We start from the raw sequence: 20,081 nt of genomic DNA, 5'->3' as shown, positions 1-20,081 counted from the left end.
TTAAATCCATAGTCAAACACACCAAATGCAGCCATTTCAGCATGACCAAAAGGCATACTTTGTGGAACAAGGCTCCCCAGCCTGTTTTTTGGCTTTAAAATAAGACCCTGCCGATCCTGATCTCGTCTTTGCAAACGCATGGCACTGGGAGACAGAGACCATGTGCAACAACAACTCTTTACAGACAAAGCCACTATTCATGGACCCTACTGAAGTGCAATCGTAGATTTTCAATTTCATTCAGCTGAGTGCGGAAGGCTCCCACTATGAGGGTGGGTTGCTAAATGGTTCAGCTGGGAAAAGCACCCAGAATGAGAGTCAGCTTCACAGTCTGCACTTTCATGAGGAGAAATGAAAGCGATTCCCTCACTCCGACTCCAGTTTTATAGTAAAGACCTAATCTAGCAAATCAGCCAAGGGCACTGAGTGATTTTTTTCTGTATCACATTGGTACCCGGAGCATAGCTATTTTTTTGTTAGGGCGGTTGCTAGGGTAAGTACCAAGAAAGCAGCTCAGTAATGCATGGGGTTAAAACTTCCAAAAGACGGGACGGATAATGTTGGTCCCTCAAGCCCTCGGCTAGACCAGACAAGTTTTCTCCTTTCTTGGAATACAATATGCATATTTCCACCTTCAAGTCCTTCCTTACCTCATGCCACTACTTTAGTTCCACTCATTCTCTGCGTCTAGTTAAATGATGACAGCTGACACTTATCCAGCATGCACTACGCCTGGTGTTCATTTCTCACAACCTGATCAGGAAGGTGCTCCCTCTTTTGCAGAAAGAATGTGGAGAAGTGACTCACATGCCCAAAGTCCAAGTAAGGAAGTGGAGGAGCTGGAGTTGACTGTAGCCCAGATTCCCAGAGCCTGAGCTCCTAATCACTACACCCTACTCTAACATAACTACCCCGACATGCCCACACACAGCCTTCCCTGGGCAGGCCACCTATTTTCAGTGGCTGTGTAGGTCTTGCTGCCTCAACTGGGTACTAAGGTCTGGGCAAGAAGGGTCGGTCATTTCCCTATGGTGCCTGGCACGCAGGAGGTACTGAGTGTATTTTCCCTTACCAACTGAAATCCTAGTGTCTGGCCTCCCCTTCCCTCCAAATAAATATTGTATTGCTTTGTCATGCCAATAAAAATCAAAGGCCAAATCCCCCACATAGGGGTTGGCTTGGCCTTCTCTCCCCTGATGGTATCTTGCTTTTCCAGTAAAACAAGTGCCAGTCTGTGTTCCGAACTGCAGCAATTTTAATAGGAGGTTTGCTCCAGCGGCAAAGGATTTGCTCATCTCTGCACTGGGATGACAAAGCAACTACCCTCATTTCAAAGCACCATTTTCCAACGCAGGAAAAGAAAATTTCACCTTCTAGTCACTCTTTCCAAAGGATACTCCATAACTGACTTCTGGCACGCTATTGCTCTTGGGCCAGAAGTATCATTTTTATTTGATTTGAAGAGGTGTGGCCCACATAGCTAAAGATAGACCGGAAGCCGACCACTTCTTGCACGCTGACCCAGCAACCCGGGGAAGGAAGTCTCAGGTTAGGAAGTGCTCATTACCAGCATGAACACAGCTATCTCAGAGGCGCACTGTGATCAGCTGTTTTCTGCTGAGCCTCCACTACAGTGTGTGCTCTTTAAAGCCTGGCTTGCATGGGAATGTGTTTTTAAAGCATCATTTTCAGTAAGTATTAAAAATGTAGCTAGAAGTCAGAATATAGTTATAATTCAGTATGCTATTATGTCACCTTCCTAATTTCCAGGTGTGCAAACACCCCCACAAATTAGAAGACTGTCAGCATTTTTAAGCTGTTCTGGCAACAGTCTTCATTGGGAGAGGAGGAGGAAGAGAAGAAATGTTCAAAATGTTTGGATTCCAGTATCATTAAATAGGTGAGCTCTGGGAAAATACTGGAGGCAAGTCAGGCTGTTTTCTGGCTTCCTAAATAAGCAATGCTTTCCACAGGTTGGCCTCCTACCAACCTTTGGAGGAGAAAACACTGGAGGCAGACAAAGGACTCCACGTAGAAAAGCCAGGCAAAGGAAAATCAGACAGGAGGATGCCTATGGCATTTATTAATAGTCAGCACAGGTGGGGAGGGGAACAGAACCACTCTGCCCTTTCTCACACTGCACAGGTGAGAAAACTCTGGAAGCTCCTGGTCAGCGGTAATGCAGGAACACTCTCTACTATGGGAAGTAGCACAAAGTGGATGCAATTTCCGTGTGAGGGTGATGGCACCCTGTTCCTCCATCTTTCGGGGCCCGCAGGGCTGCCAAACTGGCCTCTGTATTACATTTTACAACAGAGTTGTCAGGATTGTCAGCTCTCAAGACAGCCTGGATTCTAGAACCTTCTGATTTGGTGGGATTTGTAATAATAAAAGTTTCTGGCAACCTTTCTTTCCAAAGGTCCCTGCAATACTTTTAGACAAGTAACTCTGTTCTCTGTTCTTTTCATGGGAGGGAGAGTAGCAAAAGCTTTAACGTGAAGAAATCCTTCTATATATCATAATCTGCTGGTTAAGGATTATTATATAACACAGTTCTGTTGTGGCATGTCACCAAAATGTCTTTTTCTGAAAAAATAAAGAGTATTTATATATATATACATTTTTTCCTTTTTTCTTTTTTTGAGACAGAGTCTCCCTCTGTTGCCCAAGCTAGAATACAGTGGCATGATCTTGGCTCACTGCAATCTCTGTCTCCCAGGTTCACATGATTCTCCTGCCTCAGCCTCCTGAGTAGCTGGGACTATAGGCGCCTGCCACCACGCCCGGCTAATTTTTGTACTTTTTTTAGTAGAGACAGGGTTTCACCATGTTGGCCAGGCTGGTCTCAAACTCCTGACCTCAAGAGATCCACCCGCCTCGGCCTCCAAAGGTGCTGGGATTACAGGCGTGAGCCACGGCGCCTGGCCTATCAAGAGTATTTCAGCATTTCTAAATCAGCCTTGGCAGTCGGGGGTTGGGGGGAAGAGTATTTCTCCCTACTCCAAATGGAAAAAAAAAAAAGAAAAAGTTGAGAAACGCTTTTTCTTTCTCAAAGCCTAAACCCAAGGGGACAGAGTACTGCTTACAGCTCTCTGCTCTGCAGACTACAAACTACAATTCTAAGCAGGATAAGAGACTTCATCTGCGGCTGGGCGCGGTGGCTCACGCCTGTAGTCCCAACTCTTTGGGAGACCAAGGTGGGCGGATCACGATGTCAGGAGATGGAGACCATCCTGGCTAACACGGTGAAACCCCGTCTCTACTAAAAAATAAAATAAAATAAAATAATTAGCTGGGCACGGTGGCGGGCGCCTGTAGTCCCAGCTACTCAGGAGGCTGAGGCAGGAGAATGGCGTGAACCCAGGAGGCGGAGCTTGCAGTGAGTGGAGATCGCGCCACTGCACTCTAGCCTGGGTGACTGCGCGAGATTCCGTCTCAAAAAAAAAAAAAAAAAGAGACTTCATTTGCTCCTGTCTCTACATATGACGAGTAGGCCCAATGTTTATAATGTATACAGCTAACTTTTTCTTTTCCCTCCCTGCAACATTTGTGATCCCTAAATAAAATCCGAGTTTCTAACTGATAGCAGCAGCAACTCCCTTGAAGATAAAATAATAGACTGGATGGTATTCCAATTTAACAAATACCGGACAGGTTTATAACTCTCAGTGGCAAGATTCTCTTTTTTCATTTATGTACTCAAAGACTCGTCACTGATTTGTGTGTGCAAATCATCATCCAATTCTTCACCAATCTCAAATGCAGCAACCTTTACAGATCAGCAAGGGAGGAAGGATCATTCAAGAGATGTATGGATGAAATGTTATGTTTAGCCAGTGAGAGACTGCGGCAGGCAGTTTTGAGTTCTGGTGTTTCAGTGAAGGGAGAGCAAGTGTATTGTCACTGCGCTTGTCAAGACACCGACAAGTTCTGCATTATCTCCTCATTTTGCTAATTAATTAACTATTGTTTTAGGCAACAACAACTCAGACTATCTATCCAAAGTCCTAACTATTTGAGAGCTGCCAATAGTAGTAGCTAATTGAGGCACTGCTTTTTTATGCTAAGTCAAATACACATACAGGGCAGTTTTTTTTACCAGAATAGGTTGTCCTTGAAAAATCATCATCAATCAGCCCTCACCGAGACGCTGTACAAAACACTATGACTAATCCTAGACTGGTGTCTTACCTTAGTGTTCCTCCTTAGGCTGCGAAGAATATTCCTCCTCCGCGGGTCTTCGTCTGTTTCGTATGGAATGACGGCATTGTCCCCTTTATAACCCTGGGATGCCTGATCCTCCTCTTTCTTCCGGATGGGCCCCAGCTCATCATCACTCCCCACGCTGAAGCTGGTCCGGTAACTAGCAAACCGCCCCAGCCGGGTGCATCTCGTCCTGTACAGCACTGGCTTGCTCACGATGGAAACCTTGCGCCCTCGCTCTAGAGAGCTGGTGTCCATTTCACTGTCAGAACCATTCCCGCTGCCGTTGGACTGGGCTTTGTTGATATTCCGAATGGTGATGATTTTGCCTTGGGTGCTGTCATGGGGCACGGAGTATATGTTTTCTTCTTCATTCCTTGGCTTCACCACAGCATCCATGGGTTCAGCATAGTCAGAAGGATCAAACCCATCCTGAGGCAGCCAGGGGCTAGAAGACACAGACTTCCTCTGTCCATCCCTATGGCCTTGGTCTAAATAAGATAGATCCCCCTTTGTAATTTCAAAATGGACAGGAGGCTTTGGTTTGACTGGTGGAGGTACTTTGTTGTTCAGTTTACTCTCAAAATTGCTCATAATGAAAGATAGCCCATCATTTCCCTCCAGTTCCATAGACAGCTTAGAATGGTCTTTGGACAGAGAAGGCAGTGATGTGTCTTCTCGAAACAGGCTGTAAGATGGCTCGATATCTTCTTCCGAATCCTGCAGGTTTGAGTTGCAGAGTGGTGATCCTGCCCGGGGGGAGTTAAACACCTCTTCGGTGGTGCTACAGGCCTCGGCAGCATTATCGTACATATGAGTAGCCTCGATTATGTTCTTTTTTTCCACCACATCTTTAAAAAACGGGTGAAAGATCTCAAGTTTATGCTGGGGTTGGCTACAGGGGATGCTTGTGAACCTTCCATCAATTTCTTGAGCAATCTCCTCCCCCTCAGTTAGCTGTTCCCTACTTAAGTCATTGTCCAGGACATCTACAGCGCCATCAGTGAGTGCTACGAGCTGAATAGGGATAATATCCTGCACTTCACAAAGAAAGGCACGTAACATAGCCAAAGAGGCCTTACGTTTGGCTGAATAAAAAACAATGTACCCATGAACCAACCGGCTTTTTCTGATGCTAAAGGAGGAATGGTATGAAAGAACAGACAGTTCAATCCGCTTCTTGTGCAGTCCGATTGGTAGTTCAAGTAAAACAGAGTTGTTGCTTCCACAATGGGAAGATTTACAGGTTTGGGACTGAAGGACAGGAAAAAGTATGTCATCTGCACTAAAAGGATCTCCACACATCAGACACATAACAATTCGCAGATCAATATCAGCCAAATCCTTGATGCTAGCAGTAGAACTGACCAGGTTTAAGTTACGCTTAGAGTCCAGGAGTCCCTTCAAAACTTGACTGATTTGCTTTTCATTTATGTTGCGTCCGTAACCAATGCCAGCAGAAGCAGGGTCAAGAAAGACACACTGAAGTTTGCTAGCAATTTGTTGACCTTGCTGTATTAAGCTATGCAGAGTCTCTCCACTGGTGTCTCCTCTCTTGTTAACCAAAATTAATGTAAGGGGGAGATGGACTAAATGATTATCCCGCCGGCCCAGCGTGGACTCTCTACTCTTCTCTATACTTTCCACTACATAGGATAGCGATTCCTTTGAATTGTAAAGGCAGAGACAGCCATGGGGCTGAAATGTTGGCGTCTGGAAAGAGTTCACAGGAAGCCTGACATTCCCCTCTATTGGCCTCAGGGAAAGCTCATACATTTTACCATCTATCACATACTTGTCATCATTTGTACAAAGAGCTCGAATCTCATTGGCCAACTCTCGGGCAAGCCCATCTTTGCCCAATATAACCAAGTTGATTCTGTCAATGTTAGGGTCAGAGAGTGAATTTTTCTGATTCCGGTCAGATGGCCGGATAAACCGAGAACTAATCAAGTGCTCAATCTTAGCGTCCACACAAGCTGGGCAGCTGGGGCATGTCTCCTTTGTTGGGTGGTACACAAAATGAATGTGTTTCAGAATAAGGGCATCACGCTCTGCTTGGAGCTTTTGTAATGCTTTAAATCGCTGTTCCTCTCCCAGAACATCCTGAATAACACCCATCTTCTCCTTGCTGGGCTTAGCATCCAGCTCCAGTTCATAAAACAATTCTGAATATTCCAAAAGCAACTCCTGAAATTCTTCCTTTGCTTTATCTATAATTTGCTTTTGGTGTTTGCCATAAATATCCATGTATACAGATTCTTCCAGCCACTGGTAGAAATCCTCATTCATAATAAAACTACGGGCCTCTTCCCAAGGCTTTCCGGGGGTTATGAAAGGAGAGGTCTCCAGGTTTTCTTTAAACGCCCTTCGCATCTCAACTCTTTTCCTTTCATTCCTCAGCTTCTCTAAGTGGGCCTCGTATAGCTGCTCTGCAGGGACAGTATCCATTAAATCAAAGGGAATCCGTTCGTTTTCCATGTTGTCAATGTGGCTGGTGGCATCCCATGGGGTCTCTTCAAGCACAACAAACCACTTCAAGAATTCTGGCTTGGTTTCTAAGAGCTTTTTGGCTTTTATGCAGCTTAGGTGGTCTATTTCATCTAGATTAGGTATAAGAGCTTCAAAAGCTAATGGCAGGGCTGCCAGGTACAGCTTTCTCCTACGCTCGATATGCTCATGCTTGAGGCGGTGGATATGCTGTAGAAACAGCTTCTTGGCTTTCTGAGTCCCTTCCAGGTAGACATAGTCCTGGTATTCTGGAGAGGCCTGCATCTTTCGGCTGACACTCAGCCAGTTCTCATTGTGGTTTTTCACAATGCGACTCACCAGCCACTCATACTTGTCTTTTGCTGTAGCTATCTGCTGACTCTGCTGCTTGAGAGCTTCAAAATAAGGAATGATTTTTGTCTTTCCCCGACTTTTATCAATGAGTTGCACTAAGGTGCTGAAAGCCAAGTCCACGTTTACATTGGATCTCGCTGAGGTCTCCACAACCTGGAGGTTCTTTTTGCTTAAGGCAAAAGTATGTGCATCTCTAATGTACCGCTCAACACCTTCGTCACACTTAGTCAGGACCACCACTATGGGCTTTTTTGTTTTTGCAAGCTGATTGTAGAGATTGGAGACAAACTTGAGCTGGTCATCAAAGTTCCTATTCATGCCCCTGCTAACATCGATACCAAGAAGAAAACCATCAACCAGCAGCTTTCCGTCTGGCATTTGTTTCTGCTCAAAGTCCTGCTCCAGCCCCAGCTGGTCAGTGCAAAAGTACATGAGTTTTTCAGCTGATGCGAGCTTGGTCGCAGCAGCTCTCTTGATATAGGGCTGCAGGGCCGTGCTTCGATGAGGTTGAAAAGTCTGATCATCAATAAATTCAGTCTGCTCCACAATGTGCATCTTACATTCCACACAATCCTCCAGGGAGCGGCTAACTTCTCCCCAGTAGAGAAAGTGGTCATTATTGACCACTCGCCCTCCAAAGTCACTGGTGCTGAGGACGGAGGTATGGTCCAAGTGAAACTCGTCAGCACTCGGGCGCACGAAGCGGTTGCACAAACAAGACTTTCCAATCCCACACTGGCCCTTTTCCTTCTCAGTCCCAGATAATCCCACCACACTGATGTTGTAGGTGGGAATTCGGACATCTTGCTTTCTTGCCATCATCATCGTCGACACATCCTGCCACGATCAGCCACTTCCGAGATCAGATTAGTGTTTCCAATGGACCAGACAGCTTCCTACATTATTAGTGGGGGTGGGCTGGATATGCAGCAAAAATGCCAGGTCCCATAGTGTTGTATACCAGTATGGTCACTGTTCATCACCTCTCATCGCCAAATAGCCAACATTTCTTCCTAGATGAGGGAAAAAAAGAAAACCCATCAGCATCATAATTTTAGAACCAAATTTTAATCAATTAACTACAGTAAAAATTAATTTTTTATTCAACAAATATTTAGTAAACATCTCATGTGTCAGGCCTTGTGCTGGGTGAAGATACAAGAGCAAATAAGACTCACATCTATGTGTTCCCAGAGAGGTACAATCTAGTCCAGTGGAGGAAAACATAAGTAAACAGTGTGCTAAGTGCTAAAAGGGTGTGAGGGCTCCCTGCAAAAAGGGCTGATTCCAGGGTTAGGGCAGGATAGGGACAAGATGAGCCTGGAACATCTTTTTATGCAAGAAAAAAAACGATGGAGTATCTCACAAGGACACAGAAGCCAGCCTGAAGGGGCTCCCACTGGCCAACTCTGGGACAATTTGAGCGCCAAAATAATTAAGTATGGTAATGAATTATAAACCCATTGCAAAAAACAGGAACCTGGGCCGGGCACAGTAGCTTACGCCTGTAATCCCAGATCTTTGGGAGGCCACGGTGGGTGGATCACCTGAGGTCAGGAGTTCAAGACCAGCCTGGCCAACATGGTGAAAACCTGTCTGTACTACAAATACAAAAATTAGCTGGGCATGGTGACATGTGCCTGTAATCCCAGCTACTTGGGAGGCTGAGGCAGGAGAATCATTTGAACATGGGAGGCGGTGGTTGTGGTGAGCTGAGATCGCATCACTGCACTCCAGCCTGGGCAACAGAGTGAGACTGTCTCAAAACAGCAACAACAACAAAACATGGAAGCAACCCAAAGTATCCACCTACTCATGAATGGATAAGCAAAATGTGATATATACATACAATATAATATTATTCAACCTTTATTTTTATTTTTTGAGACAGAGTCCTGCTCTGTAGCCCAGGCTGGAGTGCAGTGGTGCGATCTTGGCTCACTGCAACTTCCGCCTCCTGGGTTCAAGTGATTCTCCTTCCTCAGCCTCCTGAGCAGCTGGGATTACAGGCGTGCGCCACCGTGCCCAGCTAACTTTTGTATTTTTAGTAGAGACGAGGTTTCATCATGTTGCCCAGGCTGGTCTCAAACTCCTAGGCTCAGGCGATCTGCCTGCCTTGGCCTCTTAAAGTTCTGGGATTATAGGCGTAAGCCATCGCGCCTGGCCTATTCAGCCTTTAAAGGGAAGGAAATTCTGACAACATGGCTGAATCTTGATTGTGCTAAGTCAAATAAGCCAGTAACAAAAAGACAAATACTATATGATTCCACTTATATGCAGTACTTAAGAGCAGTCAAACTCATAGAGACAGAAAGTAGAACAGTGGTTGCCAGGGGCTGGGGAAAGTGGGAATGAAAAGTTACTGCTTAATGGGTACAGAGTTTCAGTTTTACAAGATGGAAAGAGTTACAGAAATAGTTGCATAACATGAAAGTATTTAATATCGCTGAACTGTATAGTTAAAAATGATTAAAATGGCAAGTTTTATGTTTGTGTATTTTAACACAGTAAAAAAAGATTGAAAAAAAAAAAAGAAATGCAGGAAGGATAAACCCTCCCAAATAAAATATTTCATCAATGTAAATCTATAAAATCTATCATGTGACAATGTCTCCACTTTTAGGAAATTCACACCTTAGTATTTTGAGGGGAAGGGCCATAATGTACGTAACTGATACCACTCCAAAATTATGTATACAGAAAGAGTAAGAACACAAATGGGGTGGTAAATTGTTAACAACACGTGAATCTGAAAAAAAAAAAAATAGATGAATCTGGGTAAAGCATATAGGATATTCCTTTGTGCTATTTTTACAAGTTTTCAATCATTTCCAAATAAAAAAAAATTAAGTGTGTAAATACGAGATGGTTTCCCTGACAAGAATGCAAGCTCTGTGAGGCCTGTCCCCTGTCTAGTTCTATTCTGTGTCCTCAGCCTATGACACAGTGCTTGACACAAATATTCACTGACAGAATCAATAACTGAATGATGATTCAGCATATTAAAAGGTCCCCAAGCCCAGCCTTTCAGATTCGGGAAAGCCTTTCTGTAGGAAGTTCCATCTCAGGTGAGACCTGAAGTATGAAGTGCATTTAAGACAGAGGGACAGAGTATGCACAGACCCTTCCCTCTGCGAAAAAAAGCACTGCCAGTTGGGAGAACCAGCTGGAACAAAGTGTGTGTGGGGAAAGAATGGGTAAGATGCATTAGCAAGGAATCAGGGACTGGATCAAACCACTTTAAGAATTTGGATTCCTTCGCTGGGCGTGGTGGCTCACGCCTGTAATCCCAACACTTTGGGAGGCTGAGGCGGGTGCATCACGAGGTCAGGAGATCGAGACCATCCTGGCTAACATGGTGAAACCCTGTCTCCACTAAAAGTGCAAAAATTTAGCTGGGTGTGGAGGTGGGCGCCTGTAGTCCCAGCTACTCAGGAGGCTGAGACAGGAGAATGGAGTGAACCCGGGAGGCGGAGCTTGCGGGGAGCCGAGATCACGCCACTGCACTCCAGCCTTGGCGACAGAGCGAGACTCCATCTTAAAAAAAAAAAAAAAAAAGAGTTTGGATTCCTTCCTGAAGGCTATGGGGGACCACAGAATGTGGCCAAAAAAATGGCACCTTAAAGAACCTAAAGTTTTAACAGCTTAAGTTAAACAAACTGTTACGGCTTACAGTCTTTAGCAACTTTCCAGCTACGACAGTTTATGCTGCACTGCAGTTTACTTAGACACTCCAATATAACTGTGCAAGCACTGAACCTGCAGCCAAATGAACATTCTCCCAACACAATCACAAAGAGGAGAATCTGAAACGAACAGAGGGATTTTCTTCTGAATCTCATTTATGTCTGTAGGAACCTAGCCTTGCCATGACCTCAATATGTTTTTGTGAGCCTATCGCATAAGAAATGCCACTGGAAGTCAGACCACCACGCACTATTCTGACTGACACCAGGGAGAAATGAATGGGAGAGTGCAACTGTCCCCTGTGATGATAACCTCAAAAGGTCACAGACCTTTTCCAAACATCCATAGCTTCCTTCCGATATCCCAGAAAGCCAAACACTCTATGGAAACAAAACGTGACTAGATGTAGTATGCAAAAACTACGTTTTAAAAAGAAAAATCTCAATGACTGTAGGCAACCGCCTCCAGATAATGGCATGTTCCTAAAGATGCCATGTTCTAGAACTCAGCAGGAACAAGCAGGGTATCCACGGGAAAGAAAAACAAACCTTTCCCATCCTCTACTTTTCTAGGCGATTGCTTACATAAACAAAATTACAAGATGCTTATGAATATCTAAAGCATGTTTACATACATCCTCTGAAATACCTAAAGGAAGCATCTGTACAAAATCAATTACTCTGTAATATGCACGTATAATTTTGTTTCAATCCATGAAGAAACTTAGGTTTAACAGAGCCTCAGACAGGAGTGCTGATGAAGGGTTAAGGAAGTCATGGGTCCTCATCTAACAGAGTCCTTCTCTATCAATTCCTGACCCCAGGGTCTGTCAGGTCTTAAGGTTACCAATATTGAAATGCAACTTGGTAGCATTGGTCCTACTTAAAGTGACCGCAGCATGCAATTGGCAAGTCATCCCTTGTCTGTGACTCAACTGTTCTCTGTAAAGTGGGTCTAATATCTATCCCTTCACAGAAATCTGAAGGAAAAACAGAACAAAACACCAGCCTGCTCTCAAACCTCAAGAAATAAAGATATTGGCTCTATTTTGAAATGAACTAAAATGTATTATCCATTCGACACCTTGGTTATATTTTTTAATGGCATATTTTCAGTTATTTGAAGGATGCTAAAGAAAGCAACACTCAACTCTGAATAATGTAGAACTGATTATTTTATTTTATGAGATGGAGTCTTGCTCTGTCACCCATGCTGGAGTGCAGTGCTGTAATCATAGCTCACTGCAGCCTCCAACTCCTGGGCTCAAGTGATCCTCCCACTTCGGCATCCCAAGTAGCTGGGACTACAGGTGGAAGCCATCATGCCTGGCTAATTTATTATTAGTAGTAGTATTTAGAAATGGGGTCTTGCTATGTTGCCCAGGCTGATCTCAAACTCCTGGCCTCAAGCAATCCTCCCACTCACACCTCAGCCTCCCAAAGTGCTGGGATCATAGGCATGAGCCACTGTGCCCAGCTACGACTGTTATTTTTAAACCCAGAATGCTGCTGGATCATTAAAATAGCTACAAAAAGTGAAAATCAGCTGGCACGGAAGTGGTTAATTTTGGGACACCTGGTAACTTTCCACTTGTTAGAAACCTAATAAGTTTCTTGGTGTAAGTATACTCTTCTTAGCTTTGATGTCTGGATAACGCAATTTTACTAGTTCCTCAATTGGACTGAATTACACGGTAAACAAAGACTGTTATAAATCTAAAAACATCTCAAACACTTGGTTTAAAGGAAATAACTTTAAGTGCTTGGTCACAAATACATTCAACTTTTCTAAGAGGTGGGTAAAAAAAATTAGCTGAGTCACTAAATTTAATGGTCTGAAGGCCACAAAGAAAGAGAAAGTAGGAGACAGGGCATATCCAGACTTCACAATGTCTTTAGAGTTTAAATCTGATGGGAACCAGTGTTCTTAGCAGGCAACTAAGATACACAACAGAATCTGAATGTCCATTCTAATAATTTTCCAGTGCTAATCCTTTTTAAATGGAAGAGTTAAAACAGAGGGGAAAGAAGGATCCTTTAAAAATGGTAACTACTTTTATCTTTGAGCTGTACAGAGATATTTACATTAGAAAGATAGAAACACAGGACTTCATAGTTTCCCATTTTATACCAAGAGTCAACTACTTCAGAGAGGAAAATACTTCAGAAGTATTGTAGTTTCTCAGTCACAAATACATGCTGTAATAAAACATCATGCAAATATCTACGTGCCTTCTTCAGACTGTCACCAAGCATCTAGAGTTGTTTGTGATTTGTTTAACCAAGACACAAGCTCCCCACCGGTGCCTCAACTGGAAGGTAGAAGGAGGGTGTTTTCTTTTTTAACACCTCTATGAAACACTCAGGGCAAGAAGTGGTAACATTCCCAAGATAGCACACATTTTTGTAGGACCTAGAAATGCCACCGTGATCCCAGATTTACTATGACTGGGAAAGTTCATACTGTCAACAGCTCTATCAGCCTATGCCTGGAAGTGTGTGTATCACTCTTCCAACACAGTAACCTCATCCCTCTCTCCCCGAAGTAGGAAATGTTTGCGTGCTCCGTAATCTAGAATGCCCCCTAAGACACAAATCTTCCACCATTATCCATAATAAAAATTACCATCTCCACCTGAGAATATTCAACAACTTCTGAAAACACACTGAGTTTCAAATAATCACATACAGAACACCACCAACTAATAACACTATAAGGAAATAATTTCATACACAACTACAAGCAAAGGAAGTAAAACACTTGTTATCACAATTTTCCTTAATCTCAATAGGGGAAATAAACGGAAATACACATCGTAAGTAACAGAAAGCAAAAAACCATTCTTCAAACCTCCTTAAAACCTCGTATTTCTCAATATCTTACATTTCTAAGTCTTCAAAGCTATGAGTTCCCATTAGCAGCTGGTTAAAATGTTTGCATTTGGTAGATACTTGAAAAGACTCAGTTGCGGGGTGGGAGGGGTGGAACAAGAAATATATCTATGTAGGAAGCACTTTCCATGTCAGGTAGACATGGAAGTTTTCCAGAGGAATGTATTAATACTTACCAAATAGGCCAGGAAGGATGGGATATAAAAGTTTCAATAAGAAGAGAACACGACCAGGAGCAGTGGCTCATGCCTGTAATCCCAACACTTTGGGAGGCCGAGTTGGGCGGATCACGAAGTCAGGAGATCAAGACCATCCTGGCTAACACGGTGAAACCCCGTCTCTACTAAAAAAAATACAAAAAATGAGCTGGGCGAGGTGGTGGGCGCCTGTAGTCCCAGCTACTCAGGGGGCTGAGGCAGGAGAATGGCGTGAACCTGGGAGGCAAGCTTGCAGTGAGCCGAGATCATGCCACTGCACTCCAGCCTGGGCGACAGAGCGAGACTCTGTCTCAAAAGAAAAAAAAAAAGAAGAGAACACTGGCCGGGCACGGTGACTCATGCCTGTAATCCCAGTACTTTGGGAGGCCAAGGCAGGTGGATCACCTGAGCTCAGGAGTTTGAGACCAGCCTGGCCATCATGGTAAAACTCCACCTCTACTACAAATACAAAAATTAGCCAGGCATGGTGGTGGGCACCGGTAATCCTAGCTACTCGGGAGGCTGAGACAGGAGAATTGCTTGAACCCTAGAGGCAGAGGTTGCAGTGAGCAGAGAGAGTGCCACTGCGCTCCAGCCTGGGCAAGAAGAGTGAAATTCTGTCTCAAAAAAAAAAAAAAAAAAAAAGAAAAGAAGGGAACACTATTCCCTGGCTTATTAAACCACTGAATTTAAGCAAAACATTTTCTTAAAACCCAATGCTTCCATTTTCATATTAATAAATGCTAAAGTAAATTTTCTTAGGGTTTTTGTTTTTCCTTTTGAATAAAGATAAATTAGAGAAGAAAAGTTGGAAGTGGAGTTCAAGGTCCTTATTCATCCAATTCATTCATCTGTAAAATCCAGATGAATTTAGAGAACCTTAATTAGTAATATGCAAAAATGATGTGTTAGAGCATTTAGGTGTAAAAGGGAATTATAATCTTTTTGAATCTGAGTGAGATAGAGAGGGCATTTTCATTTTCTGTGTATGATTTGTCAGAACCTGAAGCAATACCCTTATTCTACTCATCTGTTTACCACGTGAAGAGTATCTTACAGAAGGATTCCATCAAACTCAACAAGGACAACAGAATCTCTAAAGCTGAGTAAAAGAGAAAGGTCCCATTTGATAGATCTAGTTATACAGCAGCTAAATTCCCTCCTTTCTGCATATTTCAGAGTGTTAATCATTTTTGTATTACCATAATCTTTGGAATTAAGGACTGAACTGTCCATCACCCAAATCAATGCATACTCACATAGCAAAGAAAATGTGATGAAACAAAAGGAATGGGTACTGTCTTTGCTGACGAGGATCTTATAATTTACTTGAGATACAATATTTACACTTAAAAAAAAATAGCCAAACCATAAGACAATAAATGGTATACACCATTTCCTGGGATCCAGAGAAAGAAAAACCATTCAATCTGGAGTAAGTGGGAAAGGCATCAGGCAGAAGTAAAATTTGAATTGGTTCTTAAAAGACTGGCAGAGTTTGGAGAGGTGACATAAAAGGCATGAATAATAGTGACTAAAATGGGAAAGGGACAGATTGACTGGAAAAGGGTTTCCAAGAATGGGAGACAGAAGATGAGATGGGCAGTCAGGGCTCAGATTACCAACAAGCTGTATGTTTACTCTGAGAATCAAATATGAAAATAATCGAGCAGGGCACAGTGGCTCACACCTGTAATCCCAGCACTTTGGGAAGCCAAGGTGGGAGGACTGCTTGAGCCCAGGAGTTCAAGACCAGTGAGAACCCTTCTCTACAAAAAATTTAGGCTGGGCACGGTGGCTCACACCTGTAATCCCTACACTTTGGGAGGCTGAGGCGGGTGGATCACTTGAGCTCAGGAGTTCAAGACCAGCCTGGGCAACATGGTAAAACCCTTTCTCTACAAAAAATACAAAAAATTAGCTGGCTGTGGTGATGCATACCTGTTGTCCCAGCTACTGGGGAGGCTGAAGTGGGAGGATCACTTGAGCACAGGAGGCAGAGGTTGCAGTGAACTGAGACTACACCACTGCACTCCAGCCTGGGCAACAGAGTGCAACCCTGTCTCAAAAATTTTAAAAATTGGCCAGGTGTGGTGGCTCACGCCTGTAATCCCAGCACTTTGGGAGGCCAAAGTGGGCGGATCACTTGAGGTCAGGAGTCTGAGACCAGCCTGGCCAACATGGTGAAACCCCCCGTTTCTACTAAAAATACAAAAAAAAAAAAAAAAAAAAAAATTTGCTGGGTGAGGTGGTGCATGCATGTAATCCTAGCTACTCAGGAGGCTGAGGTGGGAGGATGGCTTGAACTCGGGAGGCAGAGGTTGCAGTGAGCCAAGATCGCACTTCTGCACTTCAGCCTGGGCAGCAGAGTGAGACTCTGTCTCAAAAAAAAAAAAAAGAAAAAATTAAACAGTCATGGTGACATGTGCCTGTAGTCCCAGCTACTTGGAAGGGTGAGGCAGGAGGATCGCTTGAGCCCAGAAGTTTGAGGTTACAGTGATCTATGATCACATCACTGCACTGTAGCCTGGGGGACAGTTACATACCATCTCAAAATAATAATAATAATCTTTTACCCCATTGAGTTATTTATTGTTGTACACTGCTACCTTAACTACTCACCCAACAAATTAACACAGTCTAAGGAGTTAATCATCTTACATAAACGAAAACTCCATTTGAATATAGCAATTATATTTCTACCTTTCAGGCCAATGCAAATTAAAATAACAACATTGAGCTGGGTGTGGTGGGTCACACCTGTAGTCCCTGCTACTCAGGGGGCTCAGGTGGGAAGATCACCTGAGCCCAGGAGTTCAAGGCTGCAGTGCACCATTATCACATCTATGAAAAGCCACTTCACTCTAGCCTGGGCAACACAGGAAGACCCCACCTCTAAAAAACATAAAAATAAAATAATAACATTGTGGGGATGGTATGCAAAACCAGGATTTGCAAAGGGAAAAAAGAAAGTGACATTTGCCCAGAACAGTGTTGGTGGGGTGGTTGTTCCCACTAGTATAGGCTACATACACTGACTCCTACCCAATGTGAGAGGAAGATTTCCTCATAGCCACGGAATCTCACTATGTCCCTAGGGCTCTGGGTACAGGCAGTCTCTGAAATGGGTCATCTGGATCTTTAGAAAGACTGATTTCAGTGTTTGCCTATCTGGTCTTGAAACACGTCATCTCATGCAACAGATTCTTGGATACTGATTACACGCATTCAGTTCTCACTATACTCTATAAATTCAATGTGCGGCACACTCCAGAAGACCAAAGGAAACCACAAAGGGATCAGTAGACTTTCAAGGGCTAGTAATTCACATGCCTGTTTTGAAAATAATCTGGCCTAAAGTTTTTTTGTTTTTGTTTTTTAAATATGGTCTCAGTCTGTTCCCCAGGCTGGAGTGCGGTGGTGCAATCACAGCCCACTGCAGCCTCAACCTTCAAGGCTCAGGCGATTCTGCCACCTCAACCTCCTGAGTGGCTGGGACTACAAGCGCATGCCACCACAGCTGGCTAATTTTTTACATTTTTTGTAGAGACGAGGTCTCACTATGTTACCCAGGGTGGTCTTGAACTTCTGTGCTCAAGCGATCCTCCCATCTCACCCTCCCAAAGTGTTGGGATTACAGGCGTGAGCCACACCACTCTTGGCTCTAAAGTTAATTTTTAAAGAGTAGCTATGAAAGATTCTCTGACATTTCATTTATAATTTTTGCAAATGTCCCCTCCTGCCCCTCTTGATTTGTCCTCCCCACCTCCATGCAATCCCTGCTTAAAGGGTCTTCCGAATTCCAGGGTAGGAATACAGAACTATGTTGCTACCTTACCATCCTAGCAGCCCACACTAAATACAGCAAGTAGCCCATTTTTCCCCCGCCACAGTTCTCATGCTTCCAGGCTTGCAGAACTCTACAGGCTGGTCCCAAAGAAACAGAATTTCTAAGCTATGTTATCCACAGGATGAAATCAAATTCCCCTGATGAATAAAGGGAGCCGCTTTTAGCCAAAGTACTTCCTTAAGCTTTATCCTTAGCAGCTTTCTACCAGGTAACTATGGAATTCTAATTAAGCTATCTGATCAAAGTATAAGGCAAATATAAACAAAGACAAAATCAAAAGCTAAGAAGTCTTTCTCACTGATTTAGCATAATTTCTGAGTTACCTATATTAAGAAAAACAACAACAAAAACCAGGATTCTGATAAGCTGTAAAAATATTCTACGTCAAAGGGAATACAAAACCAAGGCAAATTCGAAATTGGAGGCACTCCAATAAGCCTAGGTATCACAGCATAATTACCATTACCACAGTGAGCTGAGATTCTTACCAAGTCAAGATACAAAAAAACAGCCGAGTCTTACCTTTGAAATTTCCTGGCATTAAGACCAATTTCACATTGATTTTCAAAATGGTAAGTAAAACCTATAAAATTATTCCAGCAGTTGCTTCTAAGCACTTATACTCTATTAATTTTTTTTTAAACTTCTCACTAGGAAAAAAGTTCTTTTTGAAAGAACATTCTCTATATAAATGTCCCTGACGCAAGAAGAGTGGAGGCTGCATGCAGCCAAATGTGCCTTGCCAACAAAGGACAGTGCTGAAGAAACAGGCATTGCTGTCAATTGGGAAAAATGGGTCAGCTTATTTTCGAGTCCAACAGTAAGCCTTACTATCTCCTGATGGCATGTTAGGATGACATGAGGATGTCAGCTCATTATTTCTAATTATTCTTCACTACTCACTTGCATTATTCTGTAAACTGCCAGTCCTAAAACAGGCTATCGCAAGTAATAAAAGTTATGCCACATGTATACCCTTCTTTTAAAAAAGATGGTTGGCTTTTATTTTATCTAATGCACCTGTACTGAAGCTAAGGCCAACCTAAGAAGTTAAGAAACAGGGCCGGTGGCTCACACCTGTAATCCCAGCACTTTGGGAGGCAGATGGGGGTGGATCACGAGGTCAGGAGATAGAGACCATCCTGGCTAACATGGTGAAACCCTGTCTCTACTAAAAATACAAAAATTAGCCGGACATAGTGGTGGGCGCCTGTAGTCCCATTTACTCGGGAGGCTGAGGCAGGAGAATGGTGTGAACCCGGGAGGCGGAGCTTGCAGTGAGCCGAGTTCGTGCCACTGGTGGACAGAGAGAGACTCCGTCTCAAAAAAAAAAAAAAAAAAAAAAAGAAGCTAAGAAACAGAATGAATGGGGGCCCGGGTGCGGAGGTCAGGAGATCGAGACCATCCTGGCTGACACGGTGAAACCCTGTCTCTACTAAAAATACAAAAATAAAATTAGCCGAGCGTGGTGGCGGGAGCCTGTAGTCCCAGCTACTCGGGAGGCTGAGGCAGGAGAATGGCGTGAACCCAGGAGGCACAGCTTGCAGTGAGCCGAGATTGTGCCACTGCACTCCAGCCTGGCGACAGAGCGAGATTCCGTCTCAAAAACAAACAAACAAAATTTATTATAAAATATTTCTTATTATTAATATTTTTTATTAAGAAAAAAGATTCTTTTTTTTAGACAGGGTCTCACTCTATCACCCAGGTTGGAGCCCAGTATGGTGTAATCACAACTTACTGCAGCCTCAACCTCCCCAGGATCAGGTGATCCTCTCACCTCAGCCTCCAGAGTAGCTGGGACTATAGGCGTGTGCCATCACGCCTGGCAAACTTCTGTATTTTTTGTAGAGATGGGGTTTTACCATGGTGCCCAGGCTAGTCTCGAACTTCTGGGCTCATGCAATCCGCCTACCTCAGCCTCCCAAAGTGCTGGGATTGCAGGTGTGACCCACTGCACCCAGCCAAAATATTATTTCTTATTCAAATATTTATCATCTGTATTTGAAAGCAGTGTTTTGGATTCCTGCTTTGAGACTAAGGAGACAGGACAGAAAAAGGACTGTTGGCTTTTATTTTATCTAATACATCTGTACTGAAGCTAAGGCTAAGAAGCTAAGAAACAGAATGAATGGAACCAAGGAAAATACTAAATACAAAGTGGAGCTTCTGTTCTAATTCTGGATTTGGGTAGTGGTTATATTGGTATTCACTTTATAGTTGTTCAAACCGTACATACTTTATACACTTTTCTATACACTCTCCCCCTTCTACACTAGGCCCCTGCCTGGGGTCATGTCAAACAGGTGACTCTAATCCTGGCTGCATAGCAAGAGAGAAGAAATGCAGAGAAGCAGTGCCCTGGGGAGCCCTGGATGGAACTGGCAGGTTTTAAGACTCAACAGGTGG

The 20,081-nt window shown here is 43.6% G+C and overlaps 1 protein-coding gene across 2 annotated transcripts in view; it reads right to left on the bottom strand.

Moving 5' to 3' along the window:
* The window catches only part of ARHGAP35 (Rho GTPase activating protein 35), a 144,559-nt gene that overhangs the window by 79,108 nt on the left and 45,370 nt on the right, over positions 1-20,081 (bottom strand). For both annotated transcript variants that reach the window (XM_024236821.3, XM_063720146.1), the window contains exon 2: positions 4,192-8,060. In XM_024236821.3, coding sequence (XP_024092589.1) covers positions 4,192-7,872 — 3,681 coding nt within the window. In that variant the 5' untranslated portion in view covers positions 7,873-8,060. The remainder of the gene's footprint in view (positions 1-4,191; positions 8,061-20,081) is intronic.

Source organism: Pongo abelii, chromosome 20, assembly GCF_028885655.2.
Source record: "Pongo abelii isolate AG06213 chromosome 20, NHGRI_mPonAbe1-v2.0_pri, whole genome shotgun sequence".
Lineage (NCBI taxonomy): Eukaryota > Metazoa > Chordata > Mammalia > Primates > Hominidae > Pongo > Pongo abelii.
This window is presented reverse-complemented; position numbering and strand designations above follow the sequence as displayed.